This window comes from Orcinus orca, chromosome 10 (genome assembly GCF_937001465.1).
Source record: "Orcinus orca chromosome 10, mOrcOrc1.1, whole genome shotgun sequence".
Classification (NCBI taxonomy): Eukaryota; Metazoa; Chordata; class Mammalia; order Artiodactyla; family Delphinidae; genus Orcinus; species Orcinus orca.
The window spans coordinates 84,336,187-84,363,737 of record NC_064568.1 but is presented as its reverse complement, the minus strand read 5'-3'; the positions used below and the strand labels follow the sequence as shown (position 1 = coordinate 84,363,737).

At 41.8% G+C, this 27,551-nt stretch overlaps 6 protein-coding genes across 7 annotated transcripts; 2 read left to right on the top strand and 4 right to left on the bottom strand.

Annotated features, from left to right (window-relative positions):
• Nucleotides 1-35: 35 nt before the first annotated feature.
• Nucleotides 36-27,438, bottom strand: LOC101284228 (uncharacterized). Its single transcript, XM_049716160.1, has 4 exons — nt 27,132-27,438; nt 25,748-26,093; nt 1,407-1,413; nt 36-375 (listed from the first exon to the last, which is right to left on the bottom strand). Exons 1-4 carry the CDS (start codon nt 27,436-27,438, stop codon nt 55-57), a joined length of 981 nt encoding a protein of 326 aa, XP_049572117.1. The 3' UTR covers nt 36-54.
• On the bottom strand, nt 4,797-5,245 carry LOC101283973 (histone H2A type 1-D). Its single transcript, XM_004286106.3, has one exon. The coding sequence runs from the start codon at nt 5,224-5,226 to the stop codon at nt 4,834-4,836; it is 393 nt and encodes a 130-aa protein (XP_004286154.1). The 5' UTR covers nt 5,227-5,245; the 3' UTR covers nt 4,797-4,833.
• On the top strand, nt 5,455-15,266 carry LOC101282707 (histone H2B type 1-N). Of its 2 annotated transcripts, none has more exons than XM_033417070.2 (2): nt 5,455-5,953; nt 6,492-6,630. In XM_033417070.2, exon 1 carries the CDS (start codon nt 5,550-5,552, stop codon nt 5,928-5,930), a length of 381 nt encoding a protein of 126 aa, XP_033272961.1. In that variant the 5' UTR covers nt 5,455-5,549; the 3' UTR covers nt 5,931-5,953; nt 6,492-6,630. The 2 variants fall into 2 exon arrangements, with proteins under 2 accessions (XP_033272961.1, XP_004286149.1); XM_004286101.4 differs by lacking the exon at nt 6,492-6,630 and adding an exon at nt 12,362-15,266 and having other exon boundaries at nt 5,456-5,953.
• LOC105748910 (histone H2B type 1-L) lies at nt 20,702-21,131 on the bottom strand. Its single transcript, XM_012539196.3, has one exon. It carries the CDS (start codon nt 21,095-21,097, stop codon nt 20,717-20,719), a length of 381 nt encoding a protein of 126 aa, XP_012394650.1. The 5' UTR covers nt 21,098-21,131; the 3' UTR covers nt 20,702-20,716.
• Nucleotides 21,271-22,527, top strand: LOC101282456 (histone H2A type 1-like). Its single transcript, XM_033417068.2, has one exon. The coding sequence runs from the start codon at nt 21,416-21,418 to the stop codon at nt 21,806-21,808; it is 393 nt and encodes a 130-aa protein (XP_033272959.1). The 5' UTR covers nt 21,271-21,415; the 3' UTR covers nt 21,809-22,527.
• Nucleotides 22,527-23,340, bottom strand: H1-5 (H1.5 linker histone, cluster member). The gene has a single exon (XM_012539194.3). It carries the CDS (start codon nt 23,284-23,286, stop codon nt 22,606-22,608), a length of 681 nt encoding a protein of 226 aa, XP_012394648.1. The 5' UTR covers nt 23,287-23,340; the 3' UTR covers nt 22,527-22,605.
• Nucleotides 27,439-27,551: the final 113 nt, after the last annotated feature.

Here is a 27,551-nt window from a genome sequence, read left to right as displayed (position 1 = left end):
TGAAAAGATGGGGGCCCTGAAAAGGACCTTTTGTTGAACAAAGAGCGCGAACACTCAGCCGCCGAAGCCGTAGAGAGTGCGTCCCTGGCGCTTGAGCGCGTAGACCACGTCCATGGCGGTAACAGTCTTGCGCTTGGCGTGCTCTGTGTAGGTGACAGCGTCCCGGATTACGTTTTCCAGAAACACCTTCAGCACCCCGCGCGTCTCCTCGTAGATGAGACCAGAAATGCGCTTCACACCACCACGCCGGGCCAGACGGCGAATAGCGGGCTTCGTGATGCCCTGGATGTTATCGCGCAGAACTTTGCGATGACGCTTAGCGCCCCCTTTTCCAAGGCCCTTACCACCTTTGCCGCGACCCGACATGCCGAAAACCTGGAAGATTAACAAAAGTTAACTTCCAGGCCTCCCAGATGCAGGCTTTTATACGTCCGTTGGCGGACCAAACTGAGAACCTGAAGAAAGGTAGCGGGAAGTCCCGCCCCGGGAGGGGGGAGGGGAATTTGACCAAAAAAAAAAAAAAAGCCTTTTTTGTTCCTTTGTACTGTGTTTCACACGGTGGTAACTATTTTGTTACCGTGTTTAAGGCTTTAACAATTGCTTTTGAATGCGAACGCAAAACATAAATATTGTGGAAAAGGGTAAAACTCGTTATCTCACCACACATAGATCATTGCTGGTAGCTAATTTCGTATCAATATTTTGGTGAACAGATAAAAGCACATAGTCTTTCAAAGAAAATGTATGCAATGCCGCAAATGGCATTTTGGAACCTCTTTGATTACATTTTAACCAATTTCCCTTATTTAAAGAGAAAATACATTTTTTATGTCTGCTTGTTATTCTTATGAATGCTCTTTAATACAGTTTTAACCAACTCCCTAGCAGCCAGTTTTTTTTTTTTAATAAATCATTTTTTTTTCCATTTAAGAAAAATTTACTTCTTCACTCTACTTGGGTATATACTATACTGACATTTCTAATGAAGGATAGCAGAATACGCCACTCCCAAATATCCTTTAGCATAAGGATTATTTTGAGCGGATTGTTTCTGAGAAAAAGCAGATACAGAAGCTCTAAAAACAGAATAGAATTTACCCCTTTTTAAGGGAAATTTACATTTATATGAGAAATCTCCATTTGTAAGGGTATCTCACTCAATGTGCCAGGAAGAGAAAGATAACTCACAAGAAACTTACCAATGGAGAAGGTGCCGGATTTAATCGGCCTCCCCTTGTTTACTGTGCTCTTCCGGGTCACCTCCAACAGCCCCCCCCCACACACGCACACAGCCATGTCTTTTGTCTTTAGCTGAAGATGATATTTAAAGTGGCGGTTCGGGCCACTTCTGGGAGTTTTACTCAGTTCCCCTCTGTTTATTCCATGTATACATGAGACGTACACACTATTACACTTTGTTTTTCTCTTGTTAGTCTGTTTTTTTTTTTTTTTTAATTACAGTAGGGTGTCAGCCACAGAACCAGTGAAACTAATGTTTTCGTATAAACAATTGAAATAGTAAGCATAGATAAAGGTCTGGAAGAGGAGAAATTTATAAAAACCACAAAAAACAACCTTAGGGGAAAGGCATTGTTTGGGAGCCTCACAGATTCGTATTGTTGAAGGCTCCCTAATTCTCTGTACTTAGTGTCTGCCCCTTGTCCAGAGTCCCTGCCTTCTTCCAAGTTACTGGTCCCCAAAATCATTCAGTGTCTTCATTATTCCACCAGGCAATTAATATTCATTAACATCAGTAGCATTTATTTAAATGTGAGACTGTTGCTAGACTGGAGAAGGAAGTAGGAGGTACACCAAATTAATAAGGTCATGCAGATCAATTTTTTTACAGATAAATTAATATCATGAAGTGAAAAGGCAGTGTAACTCTTTACAACTGGTCTTTGCTCGTTGGACCCCTCTGATCTTTAGGCTCCTTCCTCCAGTTTAGCTACTTTGAAGTTATTCATTTGAAAATCCCTACATTTTCCTCCATGTGATCTCATCCTTGTTTAACTTTCAACTTCTTTTTTGCCTTTATTTATATCACTTATTTAGTTTATAAGGATTTTTATTATTATAGAATTAACAGAATTTTTGGACGATATTTTATGAGCTTGTCATTGAAATAGGGTCTGGGGATATGCAAATATGAATAAAACCCAGTCTCCACTCTAAAGGAATTTGTACACTAATGGATAAGATACCAAAAGTGTTCAGAATGAGCTCCCCAAAATGTGCCACATTTGCACATTGATTATTTTGAGGTAAAGGCAATTGAGATCCTGCAATCTCAAGATAAACTTCTGCCCCTCCCTTAACTACTTAGAAGGATTTGAATTGGGGGTCTTTCCCACTATGAGAATTATTACCGGAGAAAAATTTTATCTGAGTGAGTCAGCTGCATGGCAGGGCAAACTAATTACCCAATATTTGATTTTCCTCTTATTGTCCATGTGAATTATCCTCTTGTGCTTGGAAGCCATTAAGCCATTCCTTAGCTCAGGAAGGCATATTTACCTTTCTGTTTTTGAACTTCTCATGTATGTGGGGTTTCCGTATGTATGAAATTAAACTTGACTTTCTCCTGTTAATCTATCTCATGTCAATTTGATGATTAGACCAGCTAAAAGAACCTTAGAAGGGTAGAGGAAAATCCTTGTTCCCCGACAATATAAAACAAATCTAATATGGGAAGATACTGTTAGGTTCTTTCATGGTAGTCCAGAGTCTGCAGAAAGGGAAATTAATGGGAAGACCAACTCCAGGAATAAAGTTTAAATAATACTTTCATAAACCTTGTGCTACTAAAATTGAACTGTACCTCTTATGAAAACAACTTTACAGTATAAACTATGGAGTCCTGAAAAGTTCTTCAGGATCTAATTGAAATTAGAAATATCTAAATTATTTTGGCAAGATTTTTTGAAAGTTTTGTTATCTCCATTTTTAAATACAAGTTTTACCTTTTTTCTGATTATGTAGATAGTAAAGAACAGTAAGTGCTTTATCCAATGAAATTGGGTTAATACTCCATTAATTTAAAAAACTCAGTTAACACGTGGAATTATAAGCAATGACATATCACACTTGAATATTTTATTTTATTTAAAACAAAAATTTATAGTCATTTGTCAACTATTTGATTATAGGTTCATTGATTTTATCAATCAAAACCACATCAATAATTGTAAAGGCGTTATTTTAACAATATGGTTGTTCTTGCCATGGGGAATAGAATGATGCAATAAGCAAGTGTTAGTAATTGCATGATCAATATCAATAATGATAACAGCATATTTTATTATTAAAAATTGAAAGAACTCATAGGCCTTCCTTGGAGCTGTATCACTTACTCTACTTGACCGTTCTACTTCTGAGATATAGTTGTTTAAAATATACAAACTCAAGTAATGCAGATGACTTTCTTTTCTTTATTTATTTATTTTTATTTTTTGGCTGCGTCGAGTCTTAGTTGCGGTGCTCGGGATCTTTCGTTGCGGCGCCCGGGCTTCTCTCTAGTTCTGGCGTGCCGGTTTTCTCTCTCTAGTTGCAGAGCACGGGCTTAGCTGTCCAGCAGCATGTGGCATGTAGGATCTTATTTCCCTGATCAGGGATCGAACCCGCGTCCCCTGAATTGGAAGGCGGATTCTTTACAACTGGACCACCTGGGAAGTCCCGCAGATGAGTTTTTAAGAGGGAAAAATTGAATAATTAGATTCACTGAAATCAGGATTCGGGTCTTCCAACATCAAATAATGAAGCCAAAAAGAAAAGGGAAAAAAGGTAACATTTACGTCCTGTTTGTGATTGCTGAGGTCACTTTTATTCCAATGAATATTATTTACATGTGATTGAGGTTCAGATTTAAATATAGGATATACTGGGAATTCCCTGGCAGTCCAGTGGTTAGAACTAGGCGCTTCCACTGCAGAGGGCCTGTGTGTGTGTGTGTGTGTGTGTGTGTGTGTATAAGACAAATATTTCAGGAGACTCAGAAAACCTATTCTAATGGACTAGGAATGCCATAGAAATTCATTTTCATTAAAATGTATTCATAAGAAATTGTATGTATTCATAAGAAAATGTATTCATAAGAAATTCATTTTCATTAAAATGTATTCAAAATGTATTCATGAGCTGATGTGGAGAGGAATTGAAGGCCCTCTCTAGCTAGGGTGACTTGGTGATCTGAGAGAAGGTGAGAGGGATGATGGTGGGGTAAAGGGGAAGCAAAAATCATTGACAGCACTAGGACTATAAGAACCTGATAAGTGATTTACAATGTCGAGCTTTCCTATTTGTTAACACACACTCTTCCTAATGCAGTTCCAAACCGCCTTTACTTCACCATCATTGATGTAAACAGTCCATTATGAAATGTGTCCTCTGCCTGAAGTTACTTTTAAACAAGTAGTTTACCTGTCTGGATTACTACCCCATTCCCATTTAGGAGGGTGTGTGGTGCGCAGTAAGACTGAATTGAATTAGAAGGGAAGGTAGGCCAAAGTCGGATGGTGCTAAGTTTTTTTATCTCAGATAGATGGACACTTGCCCCTGTAGAGGAATCACAGGGATGTTAATTTTGCTCATAAGTTTAACCTAAATTATGTAAGCAAATGTTTTGCGTTTTGGAAGGCATTTAAGGTTATTAAGGAAAATAACCTAGATGCAAATGACTTAGCCAAACTTTGTTCTAGGATTAATTTCCAACAGCATCTTGCTTTCCAAAACAATGTGACTTTGAAAGCACAGCTCCTTTTGTTGATAAGGTGGGTGGCTCTGAAAAGAGCCTTTTGGTTTGGAAAGATTTGAGTTGCAAAGAACGACGTACTTCTACTTGCCCTTGGCCTTGTGGTGGCTCTCGGTCTTTTTGGGCAGCAGCACGGCCTGGATGTTGGGCAGAACGCCGCCCTGAGCAATAGTGACTTTACCCAGCAACTTGTTGAGCTCCTCGTCGTTGCGGATGGCCAGCTGCAGGTGGCGCGGGATGATGCGCGTCTTCTTGTTGTCGCGGGCCGCGTTACCCGCCAGCTCCAGGATCTCGGCCGTCAGGTACTCCAGCACCGCCGCAAGGTACACCGGAGCGCCGGCCCCGACCCGCTCGGAGTAGTTGCCCTTGCGGAGCAAGCGGTGCACTCGGCCCACGGGGAACTGGAGCCCGGCCCGCGAGGAGCGAGTCTTGGCCTTGGCGCGAGCTTTGCCTCCTTGCTTGCCACGTCCAGACATACTGAAAGTAGAAACCCACCAATATGAGTTAGGTCCGAATAGATACAGAGAGAGCTACTCTACTTATAGTTTTCACTGGGCGCGAAAATGAAGGTGTACCATTGGCTAAAACTAGTTTTATTTAACCCAATGAAATCGGATTTTGAAATACACTTATTTTGATTGGACAAAACTGTTACGTGCTGTTTCCAGGATTCACCACCAATCAGACGCTCGACTTTACTCACTGCCTCCTTTGTTTAAGAAGCTGTGAAGGAAGAGGGCTCAGCCAGGTTTTTGTTCTTCCTGTTATTTTTGAACTGCTTGGCAGTTAACTCCGCGCCATGCCTGAACCCTCCAAGTCTGCTCCGGCCCCGAAGAAAGGCTCCAAGAAGGCGGTGACCAAGGCTCAGAAGAAGGACGGCAAGAAGCGCAAGCGCAGCCGCAAGGAGAGCTACTCCGTGTACGTGTACAAGGTGCTAAAGCAGGTCCACCCGGACACCGGCATCTCGTCCAAGGCCATGGGCATCATGAACTCGTTCGTTAACGACATCTTCGAGCGCATCGCGGGCGAGGCGTCGCGCCTGGCGCATTACAACAAGCGCTCGACTATCACCTCCAGGGAGATCCAGACGGCCGTGCGCTTGCTGCTGCCCGGCGAACTGGCCAAGCACGCCGTGTCCGAGGGCACCAAGGCCGTCACCAAGTACACCAGCTCCAAATGAGCCAGGCCGCAGCGGAGCGAGCGGTAAGGCTAGGCCCACACTCCAAAGGCTCTTTTCAGAGCCACTCAATCTTCTGAAGAGAAGTGGCACTCACTTTATGCAGCAGGTGTTTATTATTTGGTTCAAAGTATAACAAGTTCCGCGATTCCTTTTTTTTTTTTTGGTCTTTAAACAGATTTATTTTCTCGCAGTTCTGGAAGCTAGAGGGCCAAGATTTGCTGTCAGCAGGGGTGGTTTATTCTGAGGCTTTTCTCTTTGGTTTGCAGATGGTCATCTTTTCTGTCTTCATTTGGTCTTCCTTCTGTTCGCGTTTCCTCATTTTCATCTTGTTAGAAATTACTTCCACTACAATGTAGGTTGTGCTGCAGCAATACTCGAGATATTTTTATATGTTTTTATGTCGAGAAGGGGGAGGTTCATTATCAGACACACACGTAGTGAAGAAGGCAAAATGCACTTTGTCCCAAAGGAAAATCCGCTCGCCTTTAAGTTTGAACCCGGCAGAAGTTTTTGCTAACAATGGCTTGAGCGCTCCATCCTTAACTTTATTTATTTATTTAGTGGTACGCGGGCCTCTCACTGTTGCGGCCTCTCCCGTTGCGGAGCACAGGCTCCGGACGCGCAGGCTCAGCGGCCATGGCTCACGGAGTCAGCCGCTCCGCCTCATGTGGGATCTTCCCGGACCGGGGCACGAACCCGTGTCCCCTGCGTCGGCAGGCGGACTCTCAACCACTGCGTCACCAGGGAAGTCTTCCATCCTTAATTTTAACGTGTACATACCTGACTAATGAATTGCTTGGCACACAGTAAGAAAGGTACCAGTCGTTTTATTCACTTATGTTTTCTTTGGGGAGAGGTGCTGGCTCTTCTTCCCTTTCCCTGGGTTTGGGTTTGCCAAATATTAAGTTAGAAAGGCAGAAGAAAAACAAATGGAAGTGAGAATCCAATTCAAATTATCGCACACATCAACCAGGTGCCACGTTTATCGATAGCCAATCCAGACGCTGCGCGCGCAGTTTGAAGTTTACCAACGGTGTCCCTCATGAGTCTATCCTAATTGGGAGATTTCTGGGCCACGCGGCTTTGTTGGAAGAACTCTGCCATTTTCTCCACTCCCTAATTTCTCTGAAATTTCTCTGTATGGGAGGGATTAGGTCCTACTCCTGCCTTTACTGTGAGGATCCTCTCCATGTTTTCTTTCTTTCTGCATGTCACTTGCATTTACTGTTTCTCTATTAATCGGAATAAATTTTTTTTAAATAGAGAAGGGCTGTTTCCCTATCCTCAGTTCGGGAAACCAAAATCCATCTCTTCATTTTAGGCCCTTAGGAATGAATGGCATATTTAAAACTATTTTAGTCTTTACAGGGAATCAGCATGGAAATGCTTCCCCAAAAAAGTATGTTATTCTACAAAGTGACCACTTGATGCAAAAATTACCATTTGTTCATATTGCATATGAAAATACATAGGTGACCTAATATGTTTAATTTGCAGTATGCCAAGACAAATGAGTGACTAGCCATGAAAAGTCTCTTAAGGACTAAAGTCTTACGATGGAGAAACTACTTTGAATCTTTGCTTAAGGGCTTACATTCAGAATTAATAAGTATGACCTACATCTTTGCAAAGTGTATTCTATTATTTTTTCTAGGTGATTTATAATTTCAAATTTCTGACTTTTTATATTAGGCATATTAAAAAGAATAATTTTAATGTAGGTTATAATAAAGCATAGAGACAAAATATTTCCCAGAGGATTTCCTCATGTGCTTAGAATAAAGAAAAATATCCATTAATAAATTAAGGGTTTTTTTAAATATGTTTTAATTCTTAAAAAAATGACTTTTTATATCATGTCTGCTTTAATTTCTAACGTCCTTGCACATGTCCAAGAAAAAAGAAAAGAAAACTATAAAGTTACTCCTCATTTAATACTAGGAATATGTATATGTGATGTGACTCTGGAGTTGCACCTAAAATATAGCTCAAATATATCAGTGTCTTTTACTAGTTGGTTCTTGTGGAACAGTGTTTTGAGAATATGAACTGTATAAAAGTATCCCACTCAAATTTGGTACGTGACATTGTATAAATGTAACACTGGACTTTTAAAAAATAATTTTTTTAAGAAATTTTATGTGCATAATATTGCTAAGTTTATTTTATTTTTTGCCTTATTTTCCTCATGTGTGGAATGAGACCAACAAATACTACCTCAGATGCTCATTGTATTTATTTATTTTTGGCTGTTTTGGGTCTTTGTTGCTGTGCGTGGTCTTTCTCTAGTTGCGGCCAGAGGGGGCCACTCCTTGCTGCGGTGCACCGTCCTATCACTGCGGTGGCCTCTTCTGCGGAGCATGGGCTCGGCGCGCGGGCTTCAGTAGTTGTGGTACGCGGGCTCAGTAGTTGTGGCTCGCAGGCTCTAGAGCGCAGGCTCAGTAGTAGTGGTGCATGGGATTAGTTGCTCCGCAGCGTGTGGGATCTTCCCGGACCAGGGCTGGACCCCCTGTGCCCTGCACTGGCAGGTGGATAATCACTGCGCCACCAGGGAAGCCCCTAAAAAATAATTATTGATATTAATGATTGTATTAATTTGATTGTAGCTTCGTTTTAATTTACTCTTTCTTCCCCAACATTTTAAACTTATATCTTGAAAATAAACTAGTGAAATATTAAGATAACTCTGTATGTTTTAATGTATTTGTATTTGGCCAAATAGCTGTATTTGACCAAAAATCTTAAGAAATTGAAATTCAGTGCTGCCTGCAATTAAAATAATTACACCATAATATGAGTGTGTGCATGTATGTATATGTACATATATTTATACATATAATATACACATAAAATATGTTTTATTTATACACACATTACTAAAATATGTTATATTTTAATTTTTCCAACACTCTTACTCCAAGAGGGTGACAAAAAATATAAAAGCATTGAGTGTCTAGTGTCTGATTATTTTAGGCTCTTGGTACAGAACAGCAGTGAGATGGAGAGTATAGAGCCAAACCTTTGAGATTTTTAGCTATACCATTCCATTAGCCAGGATACACTTTATACATGCATACATATATATTAAGTTTTAATTTCTATTATATTATAATTATATTTAATGGAATTAATAGCATAATCAGAAAGTGGAAAGTGTTGGAAAAATTAAAATTTCATTTTCTTTTAAAATAACTGGTGTACAGATGATAATGACTGGGAGAATCATTTGGGACAATGCATTGCAAAAAGAAAACATAGTAAGATCATCCTCATGTTTATGAGCTGTGGACTATATTAATTTTTCCAAAAGCTCAAAGTGAAATATTAAAATTACTAATGTATTATGTGTATCTTAGAAATATATATCTGGATAAAAGTCCATTGTATGTTTTATAAAATTTTTAATAATACTGTTTTATAAACACATTGTTTAGATAAGCAGCCCAAACTCTAGTAAATTAACCTTGGTGAGGTGACGTTTTATATGGCAGAGAAGAGTGAAGCTATCAGCTCAAGAAGAAAAGTGAGTTTGATTGAAAAAAAAATTTATTTGGGGACAAGATAAAGCGCTTTCTGTGAAAAGAGTAACAGGCACTTAGCCTTTAAAAACAGGGTTTTTAATCTGTCATCATAGTGTTCTCAAAGTCATCTGATGCAGCCAGGTGCATGACGCAAAACCCTGGTACGGAGATTTCCACCTCTATTCAAGAAACTAAATTCCTTGAAGAGGAACTGATTACAAGTTTTGAGACAAGGGAAATTCTGATGGGTCTAGAACACCATGCTCACTGAAAGCAAGGATGATCTTCCATGTTTGGAGTAACAATAAAGAGAGTTAAGATGAGAGTGGCAAGAAAGCCTGAAAGAATCCCCACGGTGTAAGTAGTGCTAACTTGAGAATTAAAACTAAACAAACAGAACAGTTGTAGTTTACTGGAATAGATTCAGCATGTAAAAGCCATGAATCCATAATAAGCAATTGGAACAAATACTATGATGAGCTGAATAAGAAGTTTACCTGGTGTGTCTCACTATTCATCTTTTCCAAAGTCTTTGTGCCCTATGTCACTGAGATGAGCATCTTCTTCTCCAGAAAGTGCCTGGCTTTACAGTCTTAAGGTTCTGTTGTACTTATATTAGGGGAAACTCCACCTCCTGCAATGCTATAGGATCAAGTCTCAAAAAAGAGCTCCCTGAGAAACTCGCTGATGCTTTGTTCAATAAAATTTCAGGAGAGCAAATTGCATTTTAATGATTGCCATTGTTAGAAATCAATCCAAACGCTAATAACCAAGGCATTCTGAAATTGTCCTGTGTACCAGCTTCTGCCACAGCCATCCCCAACACTACCACCAACAATGTGGTTACTAAATAAATAAATAAAATGTTAGCTTTCTCTTTGTCCTAAAGGCAGTGATTCTCAAAATGTGGTCTGGGGACCCCTGGGGGTCCCTGAGATCCTTTTAATGTGTCTGTGAAGCTAAAATTATTTTCACAATTATCCTGAAACTTATTTAAAAGATACTTGCAAAATATAGAACAGTGCTAATCTTCTTACTAATTTTTTAATTTTGAAAAATATAGCTATCTTCATAAAATATGTATGTTGAAAAGGGTTTATTGTAATTTTTAAATGAATTAATAAAACAAATATTCTTTCAGTTTTAACTTCTAGTAAGGTAAATATCAATAGTAGTAACCTACAGAAACACAAATTCGTTGGATCCTCAATACTTTTAAAACGTGCATGGGTCGAAAACTTTGAGAACTGCTGCCTTAATAAATTATGTCACACTAGAACTGTTTGATTTACTGTTTTTCAAATTATTTGGAAATAATTTCCTGTGTGCTTATGCTACTATCTGAATACACAGATCCATTTGCTTCATTTTGCTGTTATGTTTAGGGATTTGGCTTTTTAAAATTTAACCTTATCCTTACATAAACTATTTTTACATAGTTCCAAGGTCAACTCAAGCTATGTTCAAAGAGGTCTTTCTCTTTTAGCCTATAGCCTCTCTCATAAGTAACAATTTTTATTGTTGTGATTTAACTTCCAATTATTTGTTTGTTAATTATAAGCATGCATTTGTGTATTCTTAGTTCCCCTCTATTATATTTTTTAATATTTATTTTATATTTATTTATTTATTTGGCCGCCTCCGGTTTTAGTTGTGGCATGCGGGATCGTCGTTGAGGCATGCGGGATCTTTCATTGTGGCGTGCAGGCTTCTATCTAGTTGTGGCGTGCGGGTTTTCTCTCTCTAGTTGTGGCGCACAGGCTCCAGGGCGCATGGGCTCTGTAGTTGTGGTGCGGGTTCCAGAGTGCGTGGGCTCTGTAGTTTGCGGCACGCGGGCTCTCTAGTTGAGGTGTGCGAGCTCAGTAGTTGTGGCGCGCCAGCTTAGTTGCCCCTTGGCATGTGGGATCTTTAGTTCCTTGACCAGGGACGGAACCAGCTTCCTCTGCATTAGAAGGCAGATTCTTTACCACTAGAACACCAGGGAAGTCCCAGTACCTCTCTACTAGATAAACAGTAACATCTTACACATAATTTTCTCTACCTTGGGTTTGTTTTTCTTTTTTTTCCTTTAAAATATATATCCTGAAGATCATTCCACAATAGTATATGGAGATTTTCTTCCTTTCTTATTTTCTAGCTGCCTAGTACCCTGGGCTTTCTTCTTTTTCTGATTCTTGGCTCTGTAATTCATTTTCTTGCTAGCTGCCTGACCCTTCAATCAGATGTTTTCTAGTTGTTCTAAGCATCAGGGTTTATCTGAGTTGCCTAGTCTACTATTACTGGACATAGGATCAACGTATAGTATTTGTTAAAATGTTTTTTTAAATGTCAACCCATAAATTACTCTAGGACTTCCAATCCTTAAAATCTTTAAAATGCAGTTGTATAAAATTGATATGGGTCACTGCAGGCATACACTCTGGTCCAGCGATAACTCAAGTTCTTGCTAACGATGCTCAAGTTAGCACATCAGTTGCCATAGTGGGTTAGTTGTTCATGATCAAAGAAGTGAGATGGTAAATTGAATGTAAATAAATACTAGTCACAGGACTAGAGGAAGAGACTAAACACTGTATTGTTGGTTCAAGAAATCAGGTTTATAAATTTGAAGAAATCAATAACTTTTATGAAGTGTCTGTGAAGCCCAAAATTTAAACACACAGAGATTAATTGCAATACCTTATCAGTAAATGGTAATAGGGTATACCTTAAAAAGTATAGGTTATATTTGAGTCAAATCTCTTGAAGTTTAGACATTTCATTCTGACTCCATTTTTTTGCAGTGTCTACACCAAAGAGCTTAACATTCAAACACCTTCACCTCACTGTCAAGGACATTTTTATCAAAGCTACCATCTCTTCAGTCACATCTTTTTTTCCTTGAACTTTCGCTTATGCCTTGTTTTCCAGAGCTACAGCCATCACTTCGTGCTTGAGAAGGGATCCTTCTGAAGTCATCAGAACAACTAACCTCATCAGAGCACTCAGAATGACATCTACTATGGATTCTCTGCTTCTGCCATCCTGACAATCCTCTGATATATTTTTGTTGGAACCAAAATCTTGGTGGAGGGAAATCCCTGAACAACATCCTGACTTCTTAAGGTGGGATGCTTATCTCCTTAGGCTACATCAGACTGTAGTTGTTGCTTACTTCAAGCCTAGTGTTAAATTTTCACAGTGGCCACACCATGGAACATAGACCTCTACAAACCACAAACCATGACTTTCAATCATTTTTCAGGTGTAATTTGATGGAGTTAAGAAATATAGAAGAATATATACCATTAATCTGCACCGTGCCCTGCTGCTCCAGTGTCCCGGACCTCAGTCCTTCCTATGTAGGAAGATGAGAGCCTGCAATAGAACTTTAAGGCCACTCTCATTCCATACCTATTTGCTAGATGAACAAACTGATGCACAGAGAAGGGGAGTATTTTGTCTAAATAGCTAGAGGATCAATGACAGAATCAGTTTATAAGCCTCGTGGTAGTGGCCATCAGTATACAAATGATAGATTTTGTGGTCTTTTGTTATCATCAAACTAAATTCTTTCAAAACAAATGGAGATGATTCATTCATATTTGTTTTAATAGTGAAAAAGATGCCATTCTTTATTTGAAAAAAAAAAAAAGATTCTCCCTCTTGTTCCCAAGAACAGGAAAGAAAAAAAAAATGTCAATTTTTTCTTTTTTTTTCTTGGAGAATACTGGTCAAATTCTCTTTGGAGGGTCCTATAGCTCTACCCTATCATCATCATACAATTAATAACTTTTGCCTTTCCTGTGGGAAACAAGCATGTATAGCAAAGTCTGCCTGTTGATTATAGTACTGAAATTAAGACGAACTAAGCTCTGTCTGTAACTTTTCCAGAAGACAGTGTTTGAAAATTGCAACTTATACTCACACAATGCTTGCAGACACCCTGTATTTCAATTGTTGGAAATATGTACCACCAAGGAGCAGAGAGAAACCTGCCCCCTGAAATCGCGCCACATGAGACATGGACTTGTTGTTATATCTCTTATCTGACGATTATTTCTGCCTTGAAAGCAGTAATGAAATAGACAAGAAGAGGCCTCTCCCTGAAGCAGCAGCCCCCCCGGGAAGACCCTTTATACTCATTCTCCCAGAGGGTCAGCAATCCAGGTTTGCCCAAGTAAAAGGCTAAAGTATCACTGTGGATGAGACCTGAATGCTGCTTAATTATTTGCAATAGATACAATGTAGTTATTTTTAAAGTAGACATTTAAACATTAACCTATCCTTATTCTTAGTTTCTTTTTTCCTCCTCATTCCAAAGAACCAAAACTAGGCCTAGTCCGGGGAAGGTAGTCATACACCCCTGATTTCTATTGGCTGTTCTATTTAAAGTAAGGCAGCTATTATGGGGAGAATTTTATCTGCCTCCCCCCACCTCGCTAAACCCTCAGAATGTAACCATATTTAGGGATAGAGTCTTTAAAGAGGTAATTAAATTAAAATGAGGTCCTTGGAAAGTGGTTAGGTCCTACTCCAATATGACTAGTGTCCTTTTAAGAAGAGGAAATTTGGACATAGGCAAGTACAGAGGGAACACATGTGAAGATAGAGGGGGAAAGATGGGGTCTACAAGCTAAGGAGAGAGGCCTAGAACCCAACTTTCTCTCACAGCCCTCAGAAGTAAACAGCCCTGCTGGCACCTTGATCTCAGACTTCTAGACTCCAGAACAGTGAGAAAACAAATTTCTGTTTTTTCAGCCACTCAGACTGAGGTACCTTATTATGACAGCTTTAGCAAACTAATAAAGCAGCCAATATGTTACGATAATGTTACAATCCCAATCCTCTGTCTCTTTAGCTGTAGACCAAAGATACCACTAGCACTTACCTCATTAGATTGGAAAAATAAATTAGATAATGCACGATATCCAAAGATAGTACACACTTAATAAATGACAGCCAATAACTACTGGGATTTTTTCCCCATATGCCAAAAGCAAGATGTAAGTGCCATATCGTTTACTGCTTAAGGGCAGATCCTTGAGTGAAGAGCCATGACGTAAACTCTGACATTCAATAATCCCTCAATGACAAAATATTAGAGCAAACGAAATGAAGAACTTCCAGATGTACTGGAGATAAGCAAGAGAAATACATGAACGGGAATAAAATGCTGAAAATAGCAAAACCAAATAGAGCACCAAAGGAAGGTCATTCTGATAATCTGAATTAATAAAGAACCTACTCTAAAGCAGCCTAAACAGGTGGAAGGAACATAGGCCCTGGAAAACCTTTTGTGACTGAAGTTCTGCCCAATGCTTGTTAGCTGGTTATCTTGGATACTACTTCAGTGAGCCTGTGTGTATGATCAGGCCACACAAGATGGCTGTTCTCTTGCTCTCTGTACATCCCCTGATCGAACAGTCCCTGCTTCACCTCACCCTACTCACAGGACTGACCTTTCCTCTTAATCATAGAGCTTATCAGTATCTGCTTAAGTGCTTGCCCCTGCTCCAACCAGAAATTTTTCTGATTCTTAGAACAGAACGGCTCCAGCATGCTGGGTTATTAAAGGGAAATATCTGCCCCCTTGATGGCTGTTAACCAAAGGGACGGTGAGGGATGTCCTCCTCTGCTGGTTTCCCCGGTTAATGATGAGCCCACCTGACATCAGTTCCCCCTATAATTGGTACACTGGTACACCCCCCACCCAACCCCCACCATGAAGACTGCTGCCATGTCCTGTCTGCTGTTGGTACGGAGTGGGGAGTCACTCTAGAACTTTGCTTCAGACGTGTAAGATCCCCTGTTCAATAAACCATTGATGTCTCTGTTGCTGTCTCCAGGCATTTTTTTTGGTCTCAAGGCTGGGCAATTACAGGACTTGCAGGCCTACAGGGTGCAGCCTAACACTGTGATTCTTCTGATTACCTGTAAAATGGAGATAATAATAAGGCCCCAGTTTTCTTAGAAGGATTTTATGAGATGATGTACCCTGCTTCCAAGTGTGTTCTTGGGACCCAGGTGAGGTGCACAAATAAAAGTTACTATGAAAAAGACATTACATAGATTTTTTTTCTTTCAACAAAATAATGATTAAATAATATGAGAAACAAAAATAAGTATAACTTAATAAATGTTCCACCACAAAGTGAGCTTCCCTGGGTCATATAACTTTATATTTCCTGAGTTAGACATATAATAGTGGCTCAATTAAATAGTACATTAATTAACCAGTATTTTCTCAGATCTGTACTAAGTATTACTGGGGGCATGGAAAATTATCATAAGTAGTATGTGGACTTTGGTGTTTAAAACGTTGAAACAGAGAGTGAAAATATCATTCTCTTTTCTTCTCTCTCTAAATCTTTCTGATTAAGTAACTGGGAAAGCATTAATTTGGTGCTAGCAGATCTTTAAGGCCTTGCAAACACTTGTTAATCCTTGCCCCCTTCCCCAGTCTTTCAACTTTATAACAAAGAACAAGTTTCAGACTCAAAGTAGTAGACAGCAAATAGCATATAACTGAAATTGAATAATATATACATATATTTACATATTTACATATTGTTTTATAGTTGTATTCTGTTCATGGTCAGAGGCAGGAATTTTCCACTATGGTTGTCTTTTAAAATACATTGATTTCATTTTTTTTTTTTTTTTCTTTTTAGGCTGAGCAGCCCTGCTTGCAGGATCTTAGTTCCCCAACCTGGGATCAAACCTGGGCCCACAGCAGTGAAAGTGCAGAGTCCTAACCACTGGACTGCCAGGGAATTCCCCTAAAGAATATATATTTTTTTAAATATTAAGTAAACAATAGTATAGATTGCACCCTGATACAGAAAAAATCATAAAAGTGGAACTCAAATAACTAACTGAAGTTTGAACAATACTGAATAAAATAAGCAATGTCATAAACCAGTAAATGGCAAAATGGCACTATTATATTTTATACTTCTATATAAATTATAGATCTATATATGTTATATAAATATATAAATTATATATTATAGCATTAATATAACACTACTTATATATAATTGTATATATAAAATGTAATATAATTAATATTTATTATTATTACATCAAACTATTTAATATTAACTGCTGTAGGAATTTGGAGGGAGTAATATTATTCTAGAATGTGGCAATCTGGGAAAGTTTCTTGGAAGAGGTATAACAAGATTTGATCTTGAAAGAAAGGATCGCTAAGGTTTCAGTTGGTATATTATCAACTAAATATGTTGAGTAACACATTGTTCCAAAATTGAACAGCTTAAAACAGCAAACATTTATTACCTCATAGATTTTCTTAGGATCAGGAACCTGGGAGCAGCTTAGGTGGTAGTCCGATTCAAGATCTCTCACAAAACTGCAGTCAGGTCATCTAAACTTTAGATTCTAAAGGCTTGACTGGGACTGGAGCTTCTAAAGTCCAAGAAAAAGCTTGTTTATAATGCTGTTGGCTGGAGGCCTCAGTACGTCACCATGTGTATATCTCTATAAGGTTACTCATGACAAGGGCTGGCTTCCTTCCTCTGGAACAAGTGATCCAAGAGAGTGGGAGTTATCAAGATGGAAGTCTCTTATCGAATCTTGAAAGTGACATACCATTACCTCTGTCATATCCTGTTGACCATAATGCTGGAGCAATGTGGGAAGGGCACCAGTATTAGAAGGTAGGGGTCACTGGGTGCCATCTTAGGGGCTACTTCCCAGAGTGGGCACAGAAGAGTGTGCCTCTCAATCCTCACAGCCATCAGCATTAGCTGGGGAATTTCAAATACCCCAGATGTCCAGGCCCCTCCTCTGATAAATTGAATCAGAATCTCTAGGGGCAAAGCTCTGCAGTAATATATTTTTTCAAAGTTCTACCAGCAAGTTTGATGCATGATTGAAATTGGGAACCACTGGACACAAGAGGAGTGAGAAACTAGGAACGTAAAAGTGAGAGTGGCCCTTTGATTATTACCTAGTTACATGGATAATGTACCATGAGAAGAAATATGCGAGATTTCGCTCTTGTGGCTTGAGACAAGGGTGGAAATAAGGCCAGAAAAAACTAAAGAAGTTGGAGAAAGGTTAAGATTCAGGAGTGGACACATGTATTAAATGGTGGGTATGGGTTTGATGTTTGAAAGAACATTATTTGTCAGTGGCTCTTGTTTGTGTGGTCCCTGGTGAGCCCCAACTGGAAACAGATTCAAAATCAGTGATTCTTCCACAGGAATTTGCTCAGTTCAGGAGGCTTTGGAGAAGAGGACTATTCTGGAACAAAAAGTAACTGTTGGGAGTAAAAGGCCTGGAGTTCCTATATCTGTAAGGAAGGATCTGGTACTTCTCTGGGGTCCCTGATGCCCTGACTTGGCCTGGTAGTCCTTCTCTCTGACCTCTCTGAGAGGTTTCAGCAAAGAGGTAAAATGACACTTCCACACAGAGCACCATGCCCGTTGTCCTTTTGAAGTCCAGGATCAGGGGTCAAAATGAGTCACAGCTGGGCTTCCCTGGTGGCGCAGTGGTTGAGAGTCCGCCTGCCGATGCAGGGGACATAGGTTCGTGCCCTGGTCCGGGAAGATCCCACATGCCGCGGAGCGGCTGGGCCCGTGAGCCATGGCCGCTGAGCCTGTGCGTCCGGAGCCTGTGCTCCGCAACGGGAGAGGCCACAACAGTGAGAGGCCCGCGTACCGCAAAAAAAAAAAAAAAAAAAAAAGTCACAGCTGATCACCCAAAACCTACAGCTTTCTGCAGCTACTAAGAATTTGAAACATATAAGAATGAAACCAAAGCCATTATACTGTCATATAAGGTCCTACACATTCTGGAAGGCCCCATTCCCAGCACCGTTTCCCACCTCCAGCTATTTTGCCACTTCAGTCCCAGTCACATTGGCCACCTGCTGTCCCTTGTCTAACACCAGGTATTTCCTTCTTACCCCACATATACATTCGGGGTCTCTTGTTCCTGCTTCCTTCTGCCTAGAAGAATCTTCCCCAGTGGCCCACTCCCTCGTCTCTTCATCTTTGTTAAAATTTCACCTTCTTGATCAGCATTCTGTGATTATGTTATTTAAAATGGAAGATAACAAAACCATTCTTTATCTTCCTTTTCTGCTTTGTTTTCCTCCCAAATGTTTAATGTTCATTATCTTCTGACACTCTTTTTTTGTTGTTGTTTTTGTTATGTGCGTGTCTGTTCCCACATTAGAAAATAAATTGTATCTGTGCGTGACTTCCTTTCTGTTTAGTTCATTGATATATTTCTGGCACCTAGAAGAGTTTATGGGACATAATATGTGCTCAACAAATATTTATTGAAAGAAAAAATGAACTAGAAAACACTGTACGGGCTGAACTTTGAGATTCAGTTTGATAAATGAAGATGACCTTAAGCCTTTCAAATGCCAAATAGATGTATAAGATTCCTTTTTAATATATACAAAATATGTGCATAATAATTCTTAGACATTCACAAAGCAGTCTCACTCCTAGTCATGTGACTAGGAATTGCTGTTATGCCCAGTTTACAGATAGGGAAACTGTGTTTCAGAGAAGCCAAAATCTTGGCCTCTTAAAGTAAGTGGCAAACGTTTTAGGAATTGGTCTCCTAATTTCAAGTGTAGGTCCCATAGGCCAATCATAACAGTGAACACAGGTAATGTTGATTAAAAATGAATTATAAGGGAATTCTCTGGTGGTCCAGTGGTTAAGACTCTGTGCTTGCAATGCAGTGGTCGGATATCTAGATCCCACAGGCCATGGCACGCACCGCCCCCAAAAAATTGTAAAATAAAATGCTAAATACTTAGAGAATATTCTAGAAATAAATCACACTTCCTAGGTCTAATGGAGATAAAGGCATAAAGATATAGGAAAGACTGGGAGGTCCTGGTTTAAATATAGACAGGGTGTGTGTGTGTGGGAGAGGTTGAAATAAAAAGGAAAAAAACTGGAGAAACTTCAAGAAGGTAAAACAATGCAAGTTGGAATAATCAGAGAGGCGATTAGATTTGAGATTGGCTTTGCAGGACAGACAGGATTTAGATGGTAGAGGAACTGGGGCTTAACAGAAACAGAATGGAGAACGGCTATATGGTACATTTCAGGAAATAACTATCTTTCTAGGCCTGATATTAGTCATGTCTTCACTACATCAATAACAATTCTAATTTCATATTCACTGTTAATTGATGTAGTAAAGAAATGAACTAATATTAAACTCCATAAATATTCTGCATATTTCTAGTGACCTTTTTGAGGCTACGGGGAAGGCAATCACTGGCTTTTGTCTACAGTTTTGGCTTAACTCTCCTTTGTTCCTGAGCTCATAAGTTCAGCCCCAATTTTGTGCTTTCTATCCCAGAAGCCCAAGGCCTCCTGTCCTTTAATGGGAAAAGATTGAATAATATCTAGAAAAACAGTAAAGATGTTGGGTTTTACCATCTTAATATCTGATAGTCTGTAGCATGCTTGGGACTTATATTTCCACACTGATTTTTGAGAATGCCTAATTAGCTCTGAAATACGGGCCTAAACACCGGGAGATTGCGCTTCCCCCTTGGAGAAAAATGCCATCCTTCAGGTCTCAAAGATTGCCTTTTCATTTAGAGTTTCTCCCTTATTACAAGGGGAAAAAAGGTAAAGAGGAAACAGAGTGAGATGAAATGTGGAACTGACTCAGTAAAGAAACTGATACTCTAAATTCTTTTTCCCAATTAAAAAATTTGACCATGTAAAAATAATAGTGAACAGAAATGCCATTCCCAAAAACTTAAGAATGCAGCAGGATCAAATTACATGAAAAATCTAAAGGGGACACTACCTGCTTGTTTTCCTTTAATCCATTTTTTGGGGTGATATTTATAAAGCATGGTGAGGGTCAGGGCATGGAATGGCAAGTGTACAACTGCTGAAAAATGACGTAAGATAAGTAAACGTTCAGTTAAAGAGCATTTGAAATTTGCTAGCCACTAACTTAAAGATTGATCCTCAGAGTAAAGCTGAGCTGGACAGTAAGTGAAATAAGCACAATAAAATTCGTTTTGGGTGATGGCTGTAACATGTACAACTTGTTATCAAGATCATCTTATTTGAAATGCCACAAACCCAACATCTAATTTGTTGCACAAATTAAGCAGCATTTACTAAAGGCTTCAGATTTATATTGCTTTTGTCTACCTCTAAAGCTGTTTAAACTAAGTGCCAGTTCTCTTTGGAAAGCGTGGATGGCTCTGAAAAGAGCCTTTGGATATGACGGAACCTGATCAACTGCTTTGCAGCCAGTGGCTCACTTGGAGCTGGTGTACTTGGTGACAGCCTTGGTGCCCTCAGACACGGCGTGCTTGGCCAGCTCGCCGGGCAGCAGCAAGCGCACGGCCGTCTGGATCTCCCTGGAGGTGATAGTCGAGCGCTTGTTGTAATGCGCCAGGCGCGACGCCTCGCCCGCGATGCGCTCGAAGATGTCGTTAACGAACGAGTTCATGATGCCCATGGCCTTGGACGAGATGCCGGTGTCCGGGTGGACCTGCTTCAGCACTTTGTACACGTATACGGAGTAGCTCTCCTTGCGGCTGCGCTTGCGCTTCTTGCCGTCTTTCTTCTGAGCCTTGGTCACCGCCTTCTTGGAGCCTTTCTTTGGGGCAGGAGCGGACTTGGCAAGCTCAGGCATGGTGAAGTGGCGTTAACAAAATCCTCGAGAAACAAAGAGTGAGCAATGGGCGAGGCGAGTCCGTTTCACTTACAACTGCATATTCAAATGACACTTAGTAAAGTTCTATGTCTGATTGGCGAACACTGCTAATGACGTCATTATCAACTTTGTCCAATCAGAACGCGCATTTAAAGGACCGACACGTCTCTTTTAAAACGGAATTACTACTTTACCCAATGGAATAGCTTCTTTTTCGCGCCCAGCTGCAGCTATAAAATGTGCGATTTTCTTCTTTCACCTTAGTTGCTTCTGGTGTAGGCTTTAAAACACAGCATTATGTCTGGACGTGGCAAGCAAGGCGGCAAAGTTCGCGCCAAGGCCAAGACTCGCTCTTCTCGCGCCGGGCTCCAGTTTCCCGTGGGCCGAGTGCACCGCCTGCTCCGCAAGGGCAACTACGCTGAGCGGGTCGGGGCCGGCGCACCGGTGTACTTGGCGGCGGTGTTGGAGTACCTGACGGCCGAGATCCTGGAGCTGGCGGGCAACGCGGCCCGCGACAATAAGAAAACGCGCATCATCCCGCGCCACCTGCAGCTGGCCATCCGTAACGACGAGGAGCTCAACAAGCTGCTAGGCAAAGTCACCATCGCTCAGGGCGGCGTCCTGCCCAACATCCAGGCGGTGCTGCTGCCCAAGAAGACCGAGAGCCACCACAAGGCCAAGGGCAAGTAAGGCCTCAAGAGCAACGCCTTCGAAACCAAAGGCTCTTTTCAGAGCCACCTACTTTTTCTGCGGAGGAGCTGGGACAGTAGTTTCATTTAATTCCATTGTCATTATTGCCTGGGGAAAAGAAATTACTTCATGTAATTAATTTGGCAAGCAGTTTGAGCCACTTTTCGGACTCCTAGTCATGTCCTCGGAATGTCAGGAAGATATCAAGAGCTGTTGGTAAGGAAGTGAGTGCAGTGTCAAGACGCAAAATCAAAGTATCTTTAAGGGCCCCTGAAGACAATCAAAACACTTTCTCGGCTTATTTGCGGTATAACTCGACCTCTGCCAGTGCTAAAGTTATGCTCTGTGCCTTGATTCCTGCAATAACAAAAATAGATGTGTGCAGTGAATTAGGTGGTGCATAAACCGGAATAAAAACGTCTACCATTTGAACAGAAACAGTTTACCTATCTGAACGTGACGCGGGCTTTTTAACTTTAAAAATTTCTTTGTAGCTAAACACCCAGGAACCAAAATGTCTTAAAATGGTCAACTCACATTTAACGTGTTTGTGGACAATTTTGCAGGTTCCTGGATGCAGGTCAAATTTTCTAACTTTGTTGTGCTTTAAAAAGAGTATGTTTTTCGCTTTGAGTTCCAAGCAGGAGGAAAGGTGAAAACGTTTAGTGGAAGTAGAGGGCAAGCAATTTTTTCTTGGCGGGCGGCTGAGAATTGTTACTCAATGCACAGCTGTTTTCAGAGATCTCTGGGTGGCTCTGAAAAGAGCCTTTGGGGTTTGCGTCTTAAGCGCCAACTTCCTACTTCTTTTTGGGAGCCGCCTTCTTTGCCTTTGCAGCTTTGGGTTTTGCTGCCTTAGGCTTGGCAGCTTTGGGTTTCGCCGCTTTTGGCTTCACTGCCTTAGGCTTAGCGGGGCTTTTGGCAGTTTTCTTCGGCTTTGCCGCGGCTTTGGTTTTCTTGGGACTCTTGGCCACCTTTTTGACGCCAGCGGCTGCGGGCTTCTTCGCCTTCTTGGGAGTCTTCTTCACTGCTTTCTTTGCTCCCGCAGCCTTCTTGGGCTTCTTAGGGGTGGCCCCTGCAGGTTTTTTCGCTTTAGCAGCCCCCGCCTTCTTGGCCTTCGGCTTGGCTTCCCCGGTGGGCGCCTTCCTATTGAGCTTAAAGGAGCCGGAAGCACCCGTGCCCTTGGTCTGCACAAGGGTACCCTTGCTCACCAGGCTCTTGAGACCCAGCTTGATTCGACTGTTGTTCTTCTCCACGTCGTAGCCGCCAGCTGCCAGGGTCTTCTTGAGCGCTGCCAAAGAAAGGCCATTGCGCTCTTTGGAGGCGGCCACAGCCTTAGTGATCAGCTCAGAAACTGGGGGCCCGGTCGCCTTGCGCTTAGCCGCGCCACCGCTCGCGGACTTCTTAGTAGACTTCTTCTTGGCAGGAGATTTCTCCACCGGCGCCGGGGCAGCCGTCTCAGCAGGAGCGGTCTCCGACATGGCGACGGAAGAAACTGCTAGAAGAAGAGAGATTCAAAACCCAAAGAGCAAGTTTTGCAATGCTACCTTGCTCGGGCCCGGGGCTTATATAAGCCGGTGCTGCCCTGTGATTGGTGGAGCGTCCGATCCACCGCCCTCAGGCAGCCGGCTCTCGTGGTTGGACTCCCAAATTGTGTTTGTTAGTCCCAAAATTTGATTAAATGCTAAAAACAGTGGTACAGAATTTGACTCTTTGAAGCTCCAAAGGAGGAAAACAGCCTCCATGTTCACATACTTGTTTGTGTTTTTATGAATCACGCGCAATTAATGAAAGATATTTTTAAAAATCCCTTCAGCTTTTCATATGTGTCCATCAGGCGTAAGGCATCGAGCTAGTTAGTTGCATTGTTGCAATAAATTTTTACTAAGTACCAAGTGAACGTTTTTTAAAAGGTTTTGTCCCTAAGTTTGGCCTTTGATTTTTGCAAGAGGAAAGACATTAGGTTCCGTGGTTTTGCCATAAACTTTGTTTCAAACTGCGGCAAGTAACACAGGCGCAGGACAGCTGGTTGCCTACAGCCCCAAATTAACCATATAGATCTTACTTTAAAAACCGGTTCTGCCTCCCAAGGAGTTTCCACGTGCCACTGTCTTTAGAGAATGGGATTTTGCCGCTAGGAAAAGTTCTGTTGCCAAAGTGACTTCTTCCAGGAGGAATAGAAATTGCTTTGGCTACAGGATCCAATGACCTTCATTCAAACAAATTTGGTTTGTTTTTGATTGAGATGCTTTCTCTCTTTAATTCCTAAGCGAATCCAATAAAATAAGAACAAAGAAAAATGCTTAACCCCGATAATGTATTTTAGAAAAAACCCTGAAACCTGCTAAAAATTATTCAAGGGCTTCCAGTAGCCCTCGAAAGTGCAAACTGTTTAGATGGCATGGGACTTTGTCCCTCTTTCACGGTGCTTTTCCCAATGCTCTCAAACTCCTTACCTCCATCAACATTTAACAAATTACACGGTCAAAACACCCTCTTTTGTAGGACATCAGTGTGGATATTTTTGCGTGTTTAAGTGAACATAGACCTGTATCTTCCAGTAAAATAATTGGCCACTGACTATAAGTGTGGACTGGCTCTTAAGGGACTGGAGGTTATAGAAGTTTAAGAGAATTCAGGAAAACATTAACATCCAAGGGAACTGAGGCAATAACCAGGAAGTGGAATGGAGGATGAAGTTTGCTATTTATTGGGAGGTGGGAGGGGGAGGCATGGACAGGATTTTGTGCCTGGATGGGGTGATGATTAGGATCTCTCATGCAATCAACAGTTCTCCCCTGTGAAAAACTGTAGGCCAATACACTTCGTCTCTTCAGGAGCTCCTGGAGTTGAAACTATAGCCTACTATGGCCAAATCTAGACAGTGGCCTATTTTTGTATGGCCGTCGAGCTGAGTTTTTCTATTTTTAAATTGTATTTTTAAAAAACTGTGACAGACTATATGTTGCCTGCAAAACCTAAAATATTTACTATTTGGCTCTTTTGCTGTTTTGTATTCCTTCTCACAGACACAGTTTATAGTGTGTTGCTACAGGCCTGCCTTTCAGAACTATGCAAATCGAGATCTAAAAAGGAGATCTTAACAAGAAAATGTTCCAACCAAGTATTTCCCACTTTTTCAATCACAAAACTTTCAGAAAATTTGGGAAGAGGTTGGGGGAAGTCATGCTTTACAGGAGAGAAGCATAGTAAAGAGAGCTAACATTCATTGAGCATTTAACTGCCAGGAACGAATCTAAGCATGCCCTACAAACCAATTCGTCTGCTACATTTTACAGCTGTTCTAGGTGAGTCCCAGAGAGATGAGTAATTTGGCAAAGATTATACAGCTAGTAGTAAATGGCAGCTGTGAGGCTTGAACCTCGACCAGTATTTCTTTCTGCAACAGGAAGGCAAGAGGCACATTTTCTGAAGTCAAGGAGCTAGGGTACTGGGCAAAAACAAACCAAAAAACCCTTCATTTGCCATTTACACAATTATCCACAGAAACCAATAAACTTTCGCAAGGTATGGGCCAGTTTTTCTTCAGTCCCTTCGTGTAGCCAAAGGCTTAACGGTTGTATCACTTTAAGTATGCTTCCCCAGAAACAGCTCAATAGGCTGACTAGGATCACAGAATACAGTAACCTCCGTCTGCAGCTTAATCCCAAATATGCAGCACTGAAGTGACACAGTAACAATTGAGCCCACAACAGCTATTTCATCAAAACCCTCCTGTCATTTTTCTTTTGGGGATAACATGTATCCTCTAGAATGAACAGTTCCTTTCTAGTGACAGTTGAGGGGCTCTGAAAAGAGCCTTTTCGAATGAGGTATATTAATAGGAGGCGGTGTAAGATTTAAGCCCTTTCCCCGCGGATGCGACGGGCGAGCTGGATGTCCTTGGGCATGATGGTGACGCGCTTGGCGTGGATGGCACACAAGTTGGTGTCCTCGAAGAGCCCTACCAGGTAGGCCTCGCACGCCTCCTGCAGCGCCATCACGGCCGAGCTCTGGAAGCGCAGGTCGGTCTTGAAGTCCTGCGCGATCTCGCGCACCAGGCGCTGGAACGGCAGCTTGCGGATCAGCAGCTCCGTGGACTTCTGGTAGCGACGGATCTCGCGCAGGGCCACCGTGCCGGGCCGGTAGCGGTGCGGCTTCTTCACGCCGCCCGTGGCCGGCGCGCTCTTGCGGGCCGCCTTGGTGGCCAGCTGCTTGCGCGGCGCCTTGCCGCCTGTGGACTTGCGAGCGGTCTGCTTCGTGCGAGCCATGCACGAGCAGCGCCAATTAGTTTAACAGTAGTAACAAGACCCAGTCGTCCCAATATATATAGGAACCCTCGCGTCTTGATTGGACAATAGACTGCTGCCTCCCTCGCCTGCCCCGCCCTTCCCCGCCCACAAAATTGGTTCTAGGCTTATTCCTCAAAGAAAAGGAAGCGTTTTCCCGCTTCTACTTCGGTCATTAGGATAATGTACAGAGGAGGTATCTTATTGGCTTTAAAAGACTGCAGGATGGGCTTCCCTGGTGGCGCGGTGGTTGGGGGTCCGCCTGCCGATGCGGGGGGCGCGGGTTCGTGCCCCGGTCCGGGAGGGTCCCGCGGGCCGTGGCCGCTGGGCCTGCGCTTCCTGAGCCTGTGCTCCGCGGTGGGAGAGGCCGCGGCGTTGAGAGGCCCGCGTACCGCCAAAAAAAAAAAGATTGCAGGATGCATCAAAATTCTTAAGGTGCTATCTAGAGAATCTCAAAGTACCTTGCACTATTTTAAATACAGTACAAGATGTCATGATTGGGTTCTTGACAAAAATAGTTTACTGAATAACATAAAAGGGAACCAACCAGCTTATGATAAACGGAGGCATTGAAAGTCGAAATCCAGCCATGTTCTATGCCAGTGGTCTCAAACTTCAGCGTGCTTAAGAACCTCTCAGCTTATTAAAACGAGGGTCGGCCAACTTTTTCTGCAAAAAAGGTATGATAGTATTTTAGGCATTACTCGCCATACTGTATCATTACTTTGCCCTTGACGTGGGAGTGCGAGTGCAGTCGACATAGGCTAGATGAGCCCGAGCTTACACTAAACCTCTGTAAAAACTGGCAACGCAGCTGAGTTATCAGAGAATTTGCCACTGTAGGTGGGAAGGCTGACGAGGGCTTGGGGACTGCGACAACGCGCAACCTAAGCTCAACTTCAAATTTTTAGCCCCCCCAACCCAACTACTCCAAAATACTTAAAATGCACATTAATGCCTACAGCTCTTTAACAGATTTCGTGGGTGGCCCTAAAAAGGGCCTTTAAGCGACGTTATGATGCCTTTGGAACTCTAACCGCCAAAGCCGTACAGAGTGCGTCCCTGGCGCTTGAGCGCGTAGACCACGTCCATAGCAGTGACAGTCTTGCGCTTGGCGTGCTCAGTGTACGTAACGGCATCCCGGATCACGTTCTCCAGAAACACCTTTAGCACCCCACGGGTCTCCTCATAGATGAGGCCGGAGATGCGCTTCACCCCGCCACGCCGAGCTAGGCGTCGGATAGCCGGCTTGGTAATGCCCTGGATATTATCACGCAGAACTTTGCGGTGGCGCTTAGCACCTCCTTTCCCCAGGCCCTTCCCACCCTTACCGCGACCAGACATTTCACCAATTACTAATCGAACACGGTGCTCCAATTCGCAAAGGCGGTGTTTTATATAGTGGTATATCGGACCTGGTTGGGAACCGCTCAAGCCAGCTGCGTCTCTTCAGGGAG

Coding starts and splice junctions, on each gene's coding strand:
- LOC101282707 (XM_004286101.4), top strand. CDS start 5,550: ATGCCTGAACCCTCCAAGTCTGCTCCGGCCCCGAAGAAAGGCTCCAAG.
- LOC101282456 (XM_033417068.2), top strand. CDS start 21,416: ATGTCTGGACGTGGCAAGCAAGGCGGCAAAGTTCGCGCCAAGGCCAAG.
- LOC101283973 (XM_004286106.3), bottom strand. CDS start 5,226: ATGTCTGGACGTGGCAAGCAAGGAGGCAAAGCTCGCGCCAAGGCCAAG.
- H1-5 (XM_012539194.3), bottom strand. CDS start 23,286: ATGTCGGAGACCGCTCCTGCTGAGACGGCTGCCCCGGCGCCGGTGGAG.
- LOC101284228 (XM_049716160.1), bottom strand. CDS start 27,438: ATGTCTGGTCGCGGTAAGGGTGGGAAGGGCCTGGGGAAAGGAGGTGCT. Junction 26,094..27,131: donor CACTCTGTACGGCTTTGGCG/GTTAGAGTTCCA, acceptor ACTGTTAAACTA/ATTGGCGCTGCTCGTGCATG.
- LOC105748910 (XM_012539196.3), bottom strand. CDS start 21,097: ATGCCTGAGCTTGCCAAGTCCGCTCCTGCCCCAAAGAAAGGCTCCAAG.